Source organism: Suricata suricatta, chromosome 11, assembly GCF_006229205.1.
Source record: "Suricata suricatta isolate VVHF042 chromosome 11, meerkat_22Aug2017_6uvM2_HiC, whole genome shotgun sequence".
NCBI lineage: Eukaryota > Metazoa > Chordata > Mammalia > Carnivora > Herpestidae > Suricata > Suricata suricatta.
Window position 1 is genome coordinate 97,867,755 of NC_043710.1, and position 12,896 is coordinate 97,880,650.

Consider the following 12,896-nt stretch of genomic DNA (forward strand, 5'->3'; position numbering starts at 1 on the left):
TTTCTGTTTTGGACAAATCCCAAAACATTTCTTTATGTATGAAGCAGAAGTAATAAAGCCAACTATACCAACTGTAGGGAAATTAAACAAAATAACGATAAAGTGATTGGCACATAGTAAACCTCCGGTGAATGTCAGTTCTCAGCCTCTTAGTTCTAGTGAGGTTAGTTAATATAATATTCATATTCATAAGAGTTCACCTGATAGTTTTATGTAGAAGCTAAAAAACTAGGGGTAAGTATATAGTGAACTTATAATTTCCTTGACACAATAAGTGTGTCCAAAATCAAACTCTACCAAATCGTGTACTTCATTTTTACTGAAGGTGGGTAAGTATATTTCAGTTTACGACAAGTACAAATTATTTGAAAAAACTGTAGAATAATAAGACTACATACTGAGCGCTTACTATTATCAAGGAGGAAATGGCTTACATTATCTTCATGTCAAGGAGAATAATGAGTACTTCATAAAGATCTTAAGATCTTAAGACTTGTGGAGTATGCAGTATCATGCCAGGGCTATAAATAATATTTTCCAAGTAAAAGACACAAAATATTGTCACTCTTCTACCAATCCTGGGAAATAGGATCATTATAATACTTATTTTGGAGGAAGCCAGAGAGTCAACAAACGGGCAGGCTAGAACTTGAACCTGTGTCTAGTTACTGTTACATCCGGGCCTTTAACCACTGCTCTCTTTTCTGCCCTGTGAGTGTCTGTGCCTGCTGTATCTCCCATTGCCTGGCATAGTGCCTGGGACGGTAAATGTCTGAATTAATGAGTAAACAAATGAATAAACTGTTAAGATCTTGATGGTGGACGTGAGGTTTGAGAGATGGGTCTAAAATCAGCAGAGAGAGGCACGCCATAAGCTTGGTCTCTAAATAAGTTCCATGCAGTCATCTTTCCCTCTGTATTTCACTCTCTTGTTCATGCCAGGCTTGTGTAGACTTAACCTGCACCGTGGGCAGTTGGATCTAGCCCCTGTGGTAGAGGTTGGGAGCATGTTCCAGACTTGTTAATAAAGTCTGTCTTTAGTACTGATACCTCCAGCCGTCACCAGCTTCAGCATCTACTTAACACCCAGTTTCAACAATTATGAATGTTTCTATGACATCACGTTACTATCCTTCTCACCCTCAGAATCAGAACTGCTCACACTAAGCCTCACATGAGTATTAATGTAAAATGCTGGTGGATGAGTCTTAGTTACGGCTCATTTTGTTAAGATAGTGTAGTGCCTGAAGCTGAATATGGGTGTCTCTCCTGACAGCTGATTGAGGAGAAAATAAGCCTAGAAAGATGAGAACTGATTCCTCTGGGTTAATATAAGCAAATTGAACACTTGCCATCTTCTCTATGCACATGTGTTCATCAGCAGTTTCTGAGGGAGTTAATCGTGGCAAAGTCAGACTCACTGTTAGAATGCGTGTTGGCTGTTGTTGGCGTGGCTCTTCTGGTTCACCCCCCCACCTTGCACACTGTCCTCTGCCTTAGGGAGGGCATCACTGCAGACCTGTGCCGCAGTATCGGTGGGCCTCTCTGTCCCCAGGCTTTGAGTGGGTGCTGCCCACGGGAGGTCCCGAGAGAGTGAGGTCAGGGTATCAGTTCCCTTGGCTCTCTCCTTGAGGGTTGGCTGTTGCCCTCTTCCAAAGGTCAAAAACTCTGTCCAGTGACCCTTGCCTTACAGTCATCCTAATTTGCAGTAACTGTTACCTCCTTTTGCCCCTTCAGGCCTAACCCTGCACCATCCTAGACCTGGGTGAAGCGTGGCGCCATATTGGACTTCCCTAACTCCTGCCCACACATTCCTAGAGTCCCTTCATTAAACTCCTCAGATCACCCAGTTTAAGTATGCTGGGTTGGGTTTTTTTGGTTGTTTGTTTTTCCTGCCTGGAACCTGTCTGACACAGAGGTTACTTGTGGAATGGGAAAATAGGTTTGTGTAATACACAGGACTATGATAGCTTCTGTTTTTAGAAGCAAATAGTTTAAATCTCTTCTTTTGTTGAGATATATTTTGCTTGTATTACACATACACTGTTTAATGTTCTCAAGAGTACTCTACTAAATAGACCAAAATAGATGCATGAGCCTAGAGAGCAACCAAAGAACAATTCAGAGGAGGAAGACATGATACTTGGAATAAACCAGAAGTGGAGGTTAAAAAGAAACAAGGACACTGCAGACTTAGTTATCTTATAGAAAGTTTCTGTAACTTTCATTATTACTACTGTTTTCATTCTCATACATAGTTTAATTTCTAACTTATACAAGCAAATGTCAACTGATGATAAAAACAACCAAAAAGTATGTAACTTACACAAGACCAGCTGGCTCCCCACTGAACATGGCGAGCTGTTCAGGAGTCTGTGCTTCACTCGTGGAACAAGGCGGTGGTGTGATGTGTGAAGGATCACACAGTAAGCTAGTATTTGAGGGAACAAGGGGAAAATGGAAGCTAACTGAATCAAAATACAGAATTTCTATCTTGAAATCTCTCTGGAAGTCACAAGGATTTGGTAACATGTGGTGAACGTGGGTAGTTACGCTTTATGTGCAGTGTCAAGGACATGCAGAGAGGGCAGAATTGGTGACAGGAAAGGACAAGAAAAGTTCCACTTCTGGATGAACGCACCTCACAAGGATGCCATTAAAAAAATATGTCTTCCAACTTCCTCTGTTCCCTATTAAGCTTGATGCTGATTTGGAAGTAATATAAAACATTGTACATGCCCCAGGACACACCGAGGCTCAACCTTCGTGTTTTGTTTGTAGGGTTGTGCCTTGTATTTGCTCTTGGTTTCATGGGAACAAATGGGCTCTGGGCTTTGAACTTCATTCCTTTGAGAAGGATGCATGCATTAGACAGTTCTGTATGAGTGTCTGCAATGTGCCTTTCTCCTGAGCACTGGGGATCCCCTGTTGAGTAAGGCAAAACATTCCTGACTTCTGGGATGTAGGAAGAGCACTCTAATTGTTTACTGCTCCCTCATCCCTGGAGGGAGGGCCAGAGGGCGTGGCCAGGGATTAAGCAGAAAAAGTGAAAACTGTCTCAGTGTTAGCAAATTAGAAGAAAACTACTTTTATCGTTCATTCTCCTAAAGTGGTCTGCAGAATTGCTAGTTGTGTTGACTGTTAATTCTAAGTACCCAAGTCCAATGTTTCCCTGTGTAATTGTGCAGGTAATAAAATACACATCCGGGGAACTCCTTTGTTTTCACCTTCACAGCGTGCATCCAACAGTCCGCTAGCTTGGCTGTTCCGTGCTGCATGGATAGTCACATGCCATTTACATTTTTCAGACATCTGCTTTGGTAGAATCACGCTTTAATTGTAAAATTTCAAGTATTTTGAGAGCACAAAATAAAAAGTTAAGCTAGATACTTAATGTAAAGCTAGTTTGTGTAAGAGCAGTTCCATTTTGTAAAAGCGCATTATATTTGAACAGGAAATAGAGGAATTACTACATATGCTCTGGACTCAAAGCACACAGTCCATTCAACTCAGAAGCTAATTTGCATTGCTGGCATTCTCAGTAGAGATGGATTATTTCATCTCTCACTCTCTGGGGCAACAGATATTTCGCCAGCAAAAAGAATCAGGAAAATGAGGTACGTAAAAACTGTTGATTTTCATGACTTAATCAGTGTTTGAGTACCAAGTGGGCAGTGGCTAATTACATTCCTTCCTAGAACTGGTATTTAAATATTGTGATAAAACAAATTGTTAAAATACAGACATGAAAATGTAGGTTACTGAACATTTAATCCTGCTAAATATGGCTAAACGGATGAAGAAAAATTCTTAATAAATAACTTTTCTTAAAAAGAAGAACTGACTTTGCAAAAACGTGCCCCTTAGATGGAATGAAAATACCTCTTTTGTTGATATATTGTTTGGGGCGGTTGTTCCTCTTCCTAGTAGGTGGTTTTAGGAGGTTACTTTGCAATTAAAGCACAGTTCTACGAGAGAGAGCCTTGCAAAATCCCTCCGAGGAGGAGTAATGTAATCTAGCAGCCACTCGCTTCTTTCCTGAAAGTCTTAAAGTGTGCGTTCCTGAAAATGCGGTTTTACCTGTTTGGCTTTTGCATCTGAAAGGTAGGGTTAAGCAGCACCACAGGTGACAAAATGCCATAGGTGGAGCCTCTTGAGACTGCAGTTCCGGAAGAGCAGGGGCAGCAAGTGTGCGTTTGTTCCCTCCCTCGTCACCGGGGCGAGAACTGCCAGTGCTGATCTTTCTTCCAGCAGTTTCAGATGCCCGCCACACGTTCTGTCTCGGGCTTTCCTGGCCAGAGCACTGGAGAGGCGATGATAATCCAGGCCTTTTCAAAACAGGTGTCTGAAATCCATGTCACTGCGTAGGATTAATATTTGTGGTTGCCACAGTGGGACAGGAGATGCTTTAAAAGTGAAGAAAATATTTTCAATGGAAAAGTTTTTGCTGTTTCCTCAAAAGAATGGCTGGCAATAGGTAGGAGAGCCATAATAGCCTAGAAGAAAATGGGATGTATCTTTAGGAATAGTGCCTTGCCAGGATAGAGCCTGCCGTTATTAGATAAATGAACATTAAAGTCATAAATCAGTGCTTTGTTTTTTTCTTGTTTGTTTTTTTGTATAAATCAGTGCTTTAAAAGTTTAGAATTAAAGATATCACAAAACTACTTCAGTGTAAATTTAGAGGTGTTATATGAACAAATAGAACTTTGGAAACTAAAAATTGAGGTATAAGTCAAGGTATTTATAATTTTACTTTCTTTAAAAAGCCTGTGTGACTCAGTCGGTTAAGCATCCGGCTTCGGCTCAGGTCATGATCTCACGGTGTGTGGGGTCAAGCCCCACGTCAGGCTCGGTGCTGACAGCTAGCTCAGAGCCTGGAGCCCGCTTCGGATTCTGTATCTCCCTCTCTCTCTGACCCTCCCCTGCTCATGCTGTCTCTCTCTGTCTCCAAAAAATAAATAAATAAAAAAACATTAAAAAAAAAAGACAAAAGCCTCTCAATTGCCATCTCAGTCCTTGCCTTTCCATGGGTGCTCCACTTGAATCACAGCTGGAAAGTGATAAGGTCTGTGACCTTCTTGTTTATATAAACACATAGGCCTGTGGCTGTGAAAAACAAAAAAGAAACTCAAATTTAGATGCTTTCCGATTTGTAAATTAAATTGAAACATCCTGTGACATAGGCTTCACTCCTGCATAGGAGTAATTATTTCTCCCATTCTTATGGAAGAAAAAGAACAAAACAGAGGCTTGGTTGTTGGTACTATTTTGTGTTTTATGCCTTTTTGGTTTTATTTTTACAGGAACGTTCCCTCTACTTCTCACTCCAGTGCTTTTTAATCTCACTTTTTTAAATCCCCTGATCTTAGCTCTTTTCTCCTTTCATTTTACATTTTTTTCTTTTTTAACACATTTTCTGTCTTCAGCAGACACTTCTCTCCCCTTAATCTTTGTGGTTCCCCTGGTCTCCAGTCCACAGCAGCTGTGGGGTGACACATGTCGGAGGGGGTTCTTAGAAGCCCGAGGAGTCACAGAGGAAAGGGAAAGGGGCTCAGAATCTCCGAGGGCAGATGACAGATGGATGTCTGTGTGATCTCTCCACGCTTCTCCTTCATCCATTCTGTTAAGTCAGAAATAACGCTGCTCTTCTAAAATCTCACCTCCAATCATTACCTTTCACCAAATCTGACATTAGATTTGGACAAATTTTATTATGAGGGAAAATTGCATTCTCTTAGAAAAGACATTACAGTTAATATATTTTTTTAATAGAAAAGGATACCTGCTAAGGATCACTAGCTTTTTGAGGAAAAACTCTAATATAAAATATTCAGTACAAAATACACATTAGAAAGCAAATACACATTAAAAAGCAACTAAGGAGTAAGTTCTCTGAAGTGTTCTAATCAATGTAGTGTTTATCACTAACCTCTCTGGATTTTGATAAGAGAAGATAAGGGTCTTTGAAAGCAGAAAAGGTGTTATAAAGAACAACAGCAACCAAAAAGTGTTCCTGAGAATTACAAACATAGAAGCAGAGAAAATTCTTCAAAAGATATATTAGAGAATAAAGTTAAAGAAATGTCCAGAGTATAATGCAAAAACAAAAAATAAAAAAAACCCCACAATTAACTGGAAAATTGGAAAGAAGAAATAAGGAAATTAAGTGGTAATCCCAGAATGTGCAGCATCTAAAAGGAGTCCCAGAAACAACACGAACCACAGGAAACAAAATTATCAGAGAAATGGATCAAAAATATTTCTCAGAAGAGGACCCATTTCTCCAAATGAAAAGATTTATTGAGTGCACAGAACCACGGAGGAAAAGAGGTTCCCTCCAACAAAAGGTTACATGATTTTAGGGCACCAGAGACAAAGAGAACATCCAGAATCATATTTCCCAATAGCAACCACAAAAACTAGAATGTAACAGTACAAAGCTTTCAAAATTATTGTCAACCTAGAATTCTCTACCAATTAAGATTGTCCAATGACACAAAGTCATTCTTAGACATGCAAGGAATTTACCTCCTGCGCATACTTTGTCAGTCAGCTAGTAGAGAACGTGCTGTACCAGGGCACAGAAGTGAGCCAAGAAAGAGGAGAGTCTGGGATTCAAAACACAAGGAAACCAATGCAAAAGTAAAAAGAATTCTTGGGATGATGCCAAAACGAAGATTCAAAGACAACATACATTTGAGCCTAGATCCCAAGCAGGTCCCGGTTAGCAGATCATGAGGCTACAGAAAAGGCTCTTCAAGAAGCTAAAATTAAAAAAAAAAAAATACCTGGTATGTTGGATGAATTAAAAGAAGATTTGGCCCAAAGGATTAGTTGAATTAGTCATAAGTACACAGAACATTAAGTGGATGAATACAGAAAGAGAATTATTAACAACTGGGTTTCAGGACATAGGGAAGCAGTGTCCTGAAAGACACCACAGTCCACTCCTTGTCACATCTAGGACTATCACCATATTACTGAATTCAGAAAGAACAATATTACTAAGTTGTATGGTTCTAAAGGTTTAAATTGTAAAATAATCAGCTAAAACATTGACATTATTGGCTCTGGGGATCAGGAAGTGGGGGAATGAAGCACAGAGGGCTGCTGTTTTCATAACACATACAGAGTCCTCTAACTGTGTATGTGCACAACTTTGATAACATGAAAAATGGAGTTGAAAACAAAGCAATAGCTACAGAAAGCAAAATAGCTGTAGAAGTCATTCCCTTAATACTTGACAAAAGTTCCCCATATGATATCAAAAGACTGACTTTAGAAATTACTGGTGGGGTAGCCATTGGCCCTTGACATAATTTTTTAAACTTACGAAGTTGTGTCTTTAATAAAACCTCAGGCTGGTCACTTTTGAAGAGATGCCATGGATGGCTGGGGGGCTCACTGTTGAGTGAGTCTCTGGAAAACAGTGGTTAATATGGCAGCATACGGTTCAAACTCCTTGGAGAACTGTAATCATTTCTGAGTTGGCTGACATCTCGCTATTTCTTTGGACATCATATAACCGTAGACAACACCGCCTGAAGACTGGATATCAAGGTGGATAAGGACTCGTAGAGAAGGATATTTAGGCCAAATTGGAGGAAAAGATCATTTATGGGGTCTTTGGAGCAATATAAGTTCTCTTCATACTGGGAAATTTGTGACAGTCTTCAGAGGGAGGGCTCTAAAAAACATTTTAAAGAGAGGAAACATCTCTCACATCGTCAACCACATCCTTTCCCTTCTTCTCAGCCCCCACCGTCCTAATGTGGCCCTTCCCTGTTCTGCAGGGAATTGTCCCTTTGAGTCTGTGGTTAGTGACAGTGATAAGGATTGAGCCTTCCACTCTAAGACATACAGTTATAAATTAGGAAGAAAATGTTCATTGTAGCATTTGACTAGAGAAGGGAGCCCTTTCTCCTATCACAGACTGAAGGCCTGAACCAAAGGCTGGCCATCTCTTTGGGTCTTTTCTCCATCACAGAAGTGCTCCTTCCTGCCTGTGCCTTAATCATAATACTCTCATTCCTAGGGATTTTTAGAACACCTAGCAGAGCCCCGGTCTTAACTGTTCCTGTTCATGAAACCCGTGCTGTAACGTCAGGTTGGCCCTTCTGCTGGAGAAAGCTCTCTACCTGCACCCACTTATGTCCTACCCTCCCAAAACACACCCTCACTTGACTTTTACGCATCCTTCTATTTTTAGCCTTTAACTTTCTTCTGGAAGCTAGGCTAGGTAGTCCTGCTATAGGTTTATCATGACAAACAACTGCTAACAAGGCAATGTGCTGGCTCTCAGTTTCCCCGCTTAGATTATAAGATTTTTAAGGACAGGAAAGTTTCTACTTTTTTTTACCATTGTTTTTCTTGGGCCTTATACAGTGCCTGGCCCTGGCATTGGAGGGAACCAATAAGTACGTGTATCATTGATTTGCTGTTTTCTCTATTTTTTAAATATCAAATTGTATATTTGATATACAAATTGATTTGTATATCAAATTGGTGACTAATTATGGATCATTTTTTATATCATCTGTGATTGAAACACTCATGTTAATCCTTATTTAAATGGCACAGAGAGATTATGGGAGTTGCCAGAGTCTCCACCCCAAATGGAAACATTAAAATCTGCAAAGTGCTTGGCTTTCTTAAAGAAGTTGTTCTTGGAATCCATTAGCAAATTTACTTGCTATATTATAGTTGGTCTAGAGATGATGAGACAACATCTCATATACTTGAGGGTTGCATTAGTTGAGTGGCAGGTCATTTGGCTCAGTGAAATGCTCTTAATATGATTTGTTCTCAATCTTTCTATTTCCTTGCAGTCGGGATACCGATAACAGACTGGCCCACCGGCGGCAGACGATTCTCCGTGAGAAGGGGAGAAGGTTAGCTAACCGAGGACCCGCATACATGTTTAACGATCGCTCAACAAGCTTATCTATTGAGGAGGAACGTTTTTTAGATGCTGCTGAATATGGCAACGTCCCGGTGGTGAGGAAGATGTTGGAAGAATGTCTCTCCCTCAATGTTAACTGTGTGGATTACATGGGCCAGAATGCCCTGCAGTTGGCCGTAGCCAACGAGCATCTGGAAGTTACAGAACTTCTTCTCAAGAAAGAAAACCTCTCTCGTGTTGGGGATGCTTTGCTTCTAGCTATTAGTAAAGGTTATGTTCGGATTGTGGAAGCTATTCTCAGTCATCCAGCTTTTGCTGAAGGCAAGAGGTTAGCAACCAGCCCTAGCCAGTCTGAACTGCAGCAAGACGATTTTTATGCCTATGATGAAGATGGAACACGGTTCTCTCACGATGTGACTCCGATCATTCTGGCCGCCCACTGCCAGGAATACGAAATCGTGCATACCCTCCTGCGGAAGGGTGCTCGGATTGAGCGGCCTCATGACTATTTCTGCAAGTGCAGTGAGTGCAGCCAGAAACAGAAGCATGACTCCTTCAGTCACTCCAGATCTAGGATTAATGCCTACAAGGGCCTGGCAAGTCCAGCTTACCTGTCACTGTCTAGTGAAGACCCAGTCATGACAGCGTTAGAACTCAGCAACGAGCTGGCCATGCTGGCCAACATCGAGAAAGAGTTCAAGGTAGGTCTGTAACATTAAGGACTGCACTCTCCACTCCGTCAGTCGAGGTGTACTGACAAGCTTCCATAGGTGCTCAGCATTGTGCTGGTTACTGTGGACAGGAGGTAATTGTGTATGTTTTCTTCAACAAGCTCTTTGTTACAATGGGATGTAGTAAAACTTGTGATCACCACCATTACGACATGTTCTGTAGAGACTTTACACTTATGTCTAGTTCTTATCACAACCTTGAGAAGCTGTTAGTTGCTTTTCAGGTGAAGAAATGGAGGCATAGAACGGTCAGTTAAAGCTCAAGACCAACAAGCGGTCGTTGGCAGAGCTTGGATCAGGGCCCAGGCATGCTGCCCCTTCCAGCCAGGTTCTGTCTCCCCTGGAACCGTGTCTGTGTTCAAAGCATGGCGAGAGGTGTTGGTGAGGCCAGGAAGATGAGTAAGCTGAAGGGGGTCATGGTGACTTGAGAAGCACATGCACGCATAAATAAGTATGATGCAGAGAAAAGTGAAGTTCCTGGACAGGCTCTGAGTGATGTGCTGTGCAAGTCCAGAGGAAGCAACGTTTAATTCAGATTAGTTTCCCGGGAAGGTATAGCTACGTGGCATTTCAGCTGTGTATGGGCAGAATGCAGAGGATTTGAGGAGGCTGAGAAAGAGGGAAAAGATGTTTCAGAGCAAGATAAATTTTGCCTTTAGCTGCAAGGATACTTACAAACGTCAAGAAAGATCTTGCCTTTGATGATATAGAATAAAATAATTGTGGTTTATGGAATACTTGCTAAATGCTCAGCACCATGCTAAGTACTTTGCATATTTGGTTTCTTTTTCTCTTTCTCTCCTTCCTTCCTTTCTTCCTTTTTTGAGGCAAGGAGGGGCAGAGAGAGAGGGAGAGAGACAATCTTCTTTTGTAATGTTTACTTATTTATTTTTAGATAGAGCAAGCATGAGCAGGGAAGGGGAAGAGAGAAAGGGAGACAGAGATCCCAAGCAGGCTCCACACAATCAGTGCAGAGCCTGATGCAGGGCTCGAGCCCATGAACCTTGAGATCATGACCTGAGTTGAAATCAAGAGTCGGCCACTTAACCGACTAAGCCACCCCTGTGCTACCAACCTTTATTTTTTAATTTTTAATTTTAAGTTTTTGAGAGAGAGTGAGTCGGGGAAGAAACGGAGGGAGGGAAGGAGAGAAATCTCAAGCAGGCTCTGTACAGTCAGCACAGAATTTGATGTGGGGCCCAGTTTCACGACCCTGGGATCATGACATGAGCTGAAACCAAGAGTCAGGTGCTCAACCAGCTGAGCCACCCAGGTGCCCCTGTACATGTAGTTTCTTTAACAATTATTTAATCTCACTAACACTCAGTTTTCACATTTGTAAAATGGGAGTAATATTAGCACCTACCTCATGGAATGAGGTAGCTTATCTAAGATCACATGGCTACACACTGAAGGATCTGTGATTTGATTACAGGTACATTTGAGTGGAAAAGCCCGAGCCTCCAACCACTCTGTAGATAGCACACATGGGGAACAAATGTACTTGCACACCTTAAAATTTGTCCCTGTGACCCTAATCGGCTATTTCATGTAAAAGATAAAGCTGTTTCCTTGTGACTTCCTTACACTGTCTGACCAGGTACCTGTTTAGAAGGAGCATGAGCCATTCTCCTTTAGGCGGGATTTGTTCCATCAGTTTGCCTTCATGGAGTCTGTTTGGATGCGCAGTTAGCAACGTGTAGCCTGTTTAGAAGTCACTAGGCCACAATAGGCCCCTCAGCATGATTCACAGAGAGGAGCCCGGCGGGCGCTGCACACACGCCCATTCAGACCTCCCTAAGGTGTCACCTTACTGCCCGGTACCCGGAGCTGCTCGACCTTGTGCACCATCTTCCTCTCCTGATTCTTCTAAGAGACGTTTTCATTCTAAACACACCAGCAGCTTCAGGACGGCAGAGACAGCGAGCAAAGCTGCAGCTCTAAGAGTCAACTCTGCCACTGAGGCTATGTGACCTCAGGGAACCTTAGTTTTCTGAGGTGGAAAATGGGAATAGTATTTGCCCTACATGCTTCCCACTTCTCACTTTTCAAAATAGAAACGCTTTCTACAAAGAAGAGAGAAAGTGGCATAGTTCTTAAAGGCAGAGGGTTTGGGGCCTACCAGCTCAATTTAATGCCTGCTTTGACACTTCGTGGCTACATGATCTCGGACACATTATTTAAGCAAACTGAGCAAGATTACCTAAAAGATTATCTAAAATGAAGTCATATAATCCGTTTGCAATGCAACAAACTCAAGCTGATAGGTTTTCTTGATTAACATTGAGCTATAAATGGCCTGATTTCAATGTAAGAGAAAAAAGAGGAAGTATTAGACCTGAATGAAGATGTTAATACGTGCTGTATTAGACAGAGTTGTGTTTTTAGTTGACATATAGCTGACACACCGTGTCACATCAGTTTCAGGTGTACAACATGGTGATTCAGCATGTCTGCACCTCATGCTGTGCTCACAAGTGTATATAGCCACTACTGTCCCCTAACAACACTCTTTCAGTATCACCGACTGTGTCTCTAGCTCTGTGCCTTTCACCCCCCTGACTTACTCATTCTGTAACTAGAATTCTGTATCTCCCACTCCCCTCCACCCGTTCTGTCCATCCCCCACCCCCATCTCCTCTCTGGCATCCACTGGTCTTTTTGTGGGTCTGTTCCTGTTTTGTTTGTTTGTTTTGTTTATTAGAGTCCACATGTAAATGAAATCATATGGCATTTGTCTTTCACTCTCTGACTTATTTCACTTAACATAATACCCGTTAGCTCCATTCATGTTGTCACAAATGGCAAGATCTTATTTGTTTTTATGGCTGAGTAATATTCCATAGTAGACACACCACATCTTCTTTATCCAATCATCTACCAGTGGACACTTAGACTGCTTCCATGTCTTGGCCATTGTAGATAATACTGCAACAAACATCAGGGTCCATGTGTCTTTTAAAATTAGTGTTTTCATTTTCTTTGGGTAAATATCCAGTAGTGAAATTACTGGATACTATGGTATTTCTATTTTTAATTGTTTGAGGAGCCTCCACACTGTTTTCCATAGCATCTATACCAATTTATATTCCCACCAACAGTGCCTGGGAGCTTCCTTTATTCTATATCTTTGGCAACACTTGATATTTCTTGTCCTTTTTATTTTAGCCGCTCTGACAGATGTAAGGTGGTATCTCATTATTGTTTTGATTTGCATTTTTCTGGTGATCAGCAATGTTGATCATCTTTTTAAGATGTAA

General features: G+C 41.4%; 1 protein-coding gene across 1 annotated transcript in view; it reads left to right on the forward strand.

The window, feature by feature from the left end:
• The window catches only part of TRPC6 (transient receptor potential cation channel subfamily C member 6), a 90,839-nt gene that overhangs the window by 43,267 nt on the left and 34,676 nt on the right, over positions 1-12,896 (forward strand). The window contains exon 2 of the mRNA XM_029915211.1: positions 8,832-9,606. Within this exon, the coding sequence (XP_029771071.1) occupies positions 8,832-9,606 (775 nt within the window). The remainder of the gene's footprint in view (positions 1-8,831; positions 9,607-12,896) is intronic.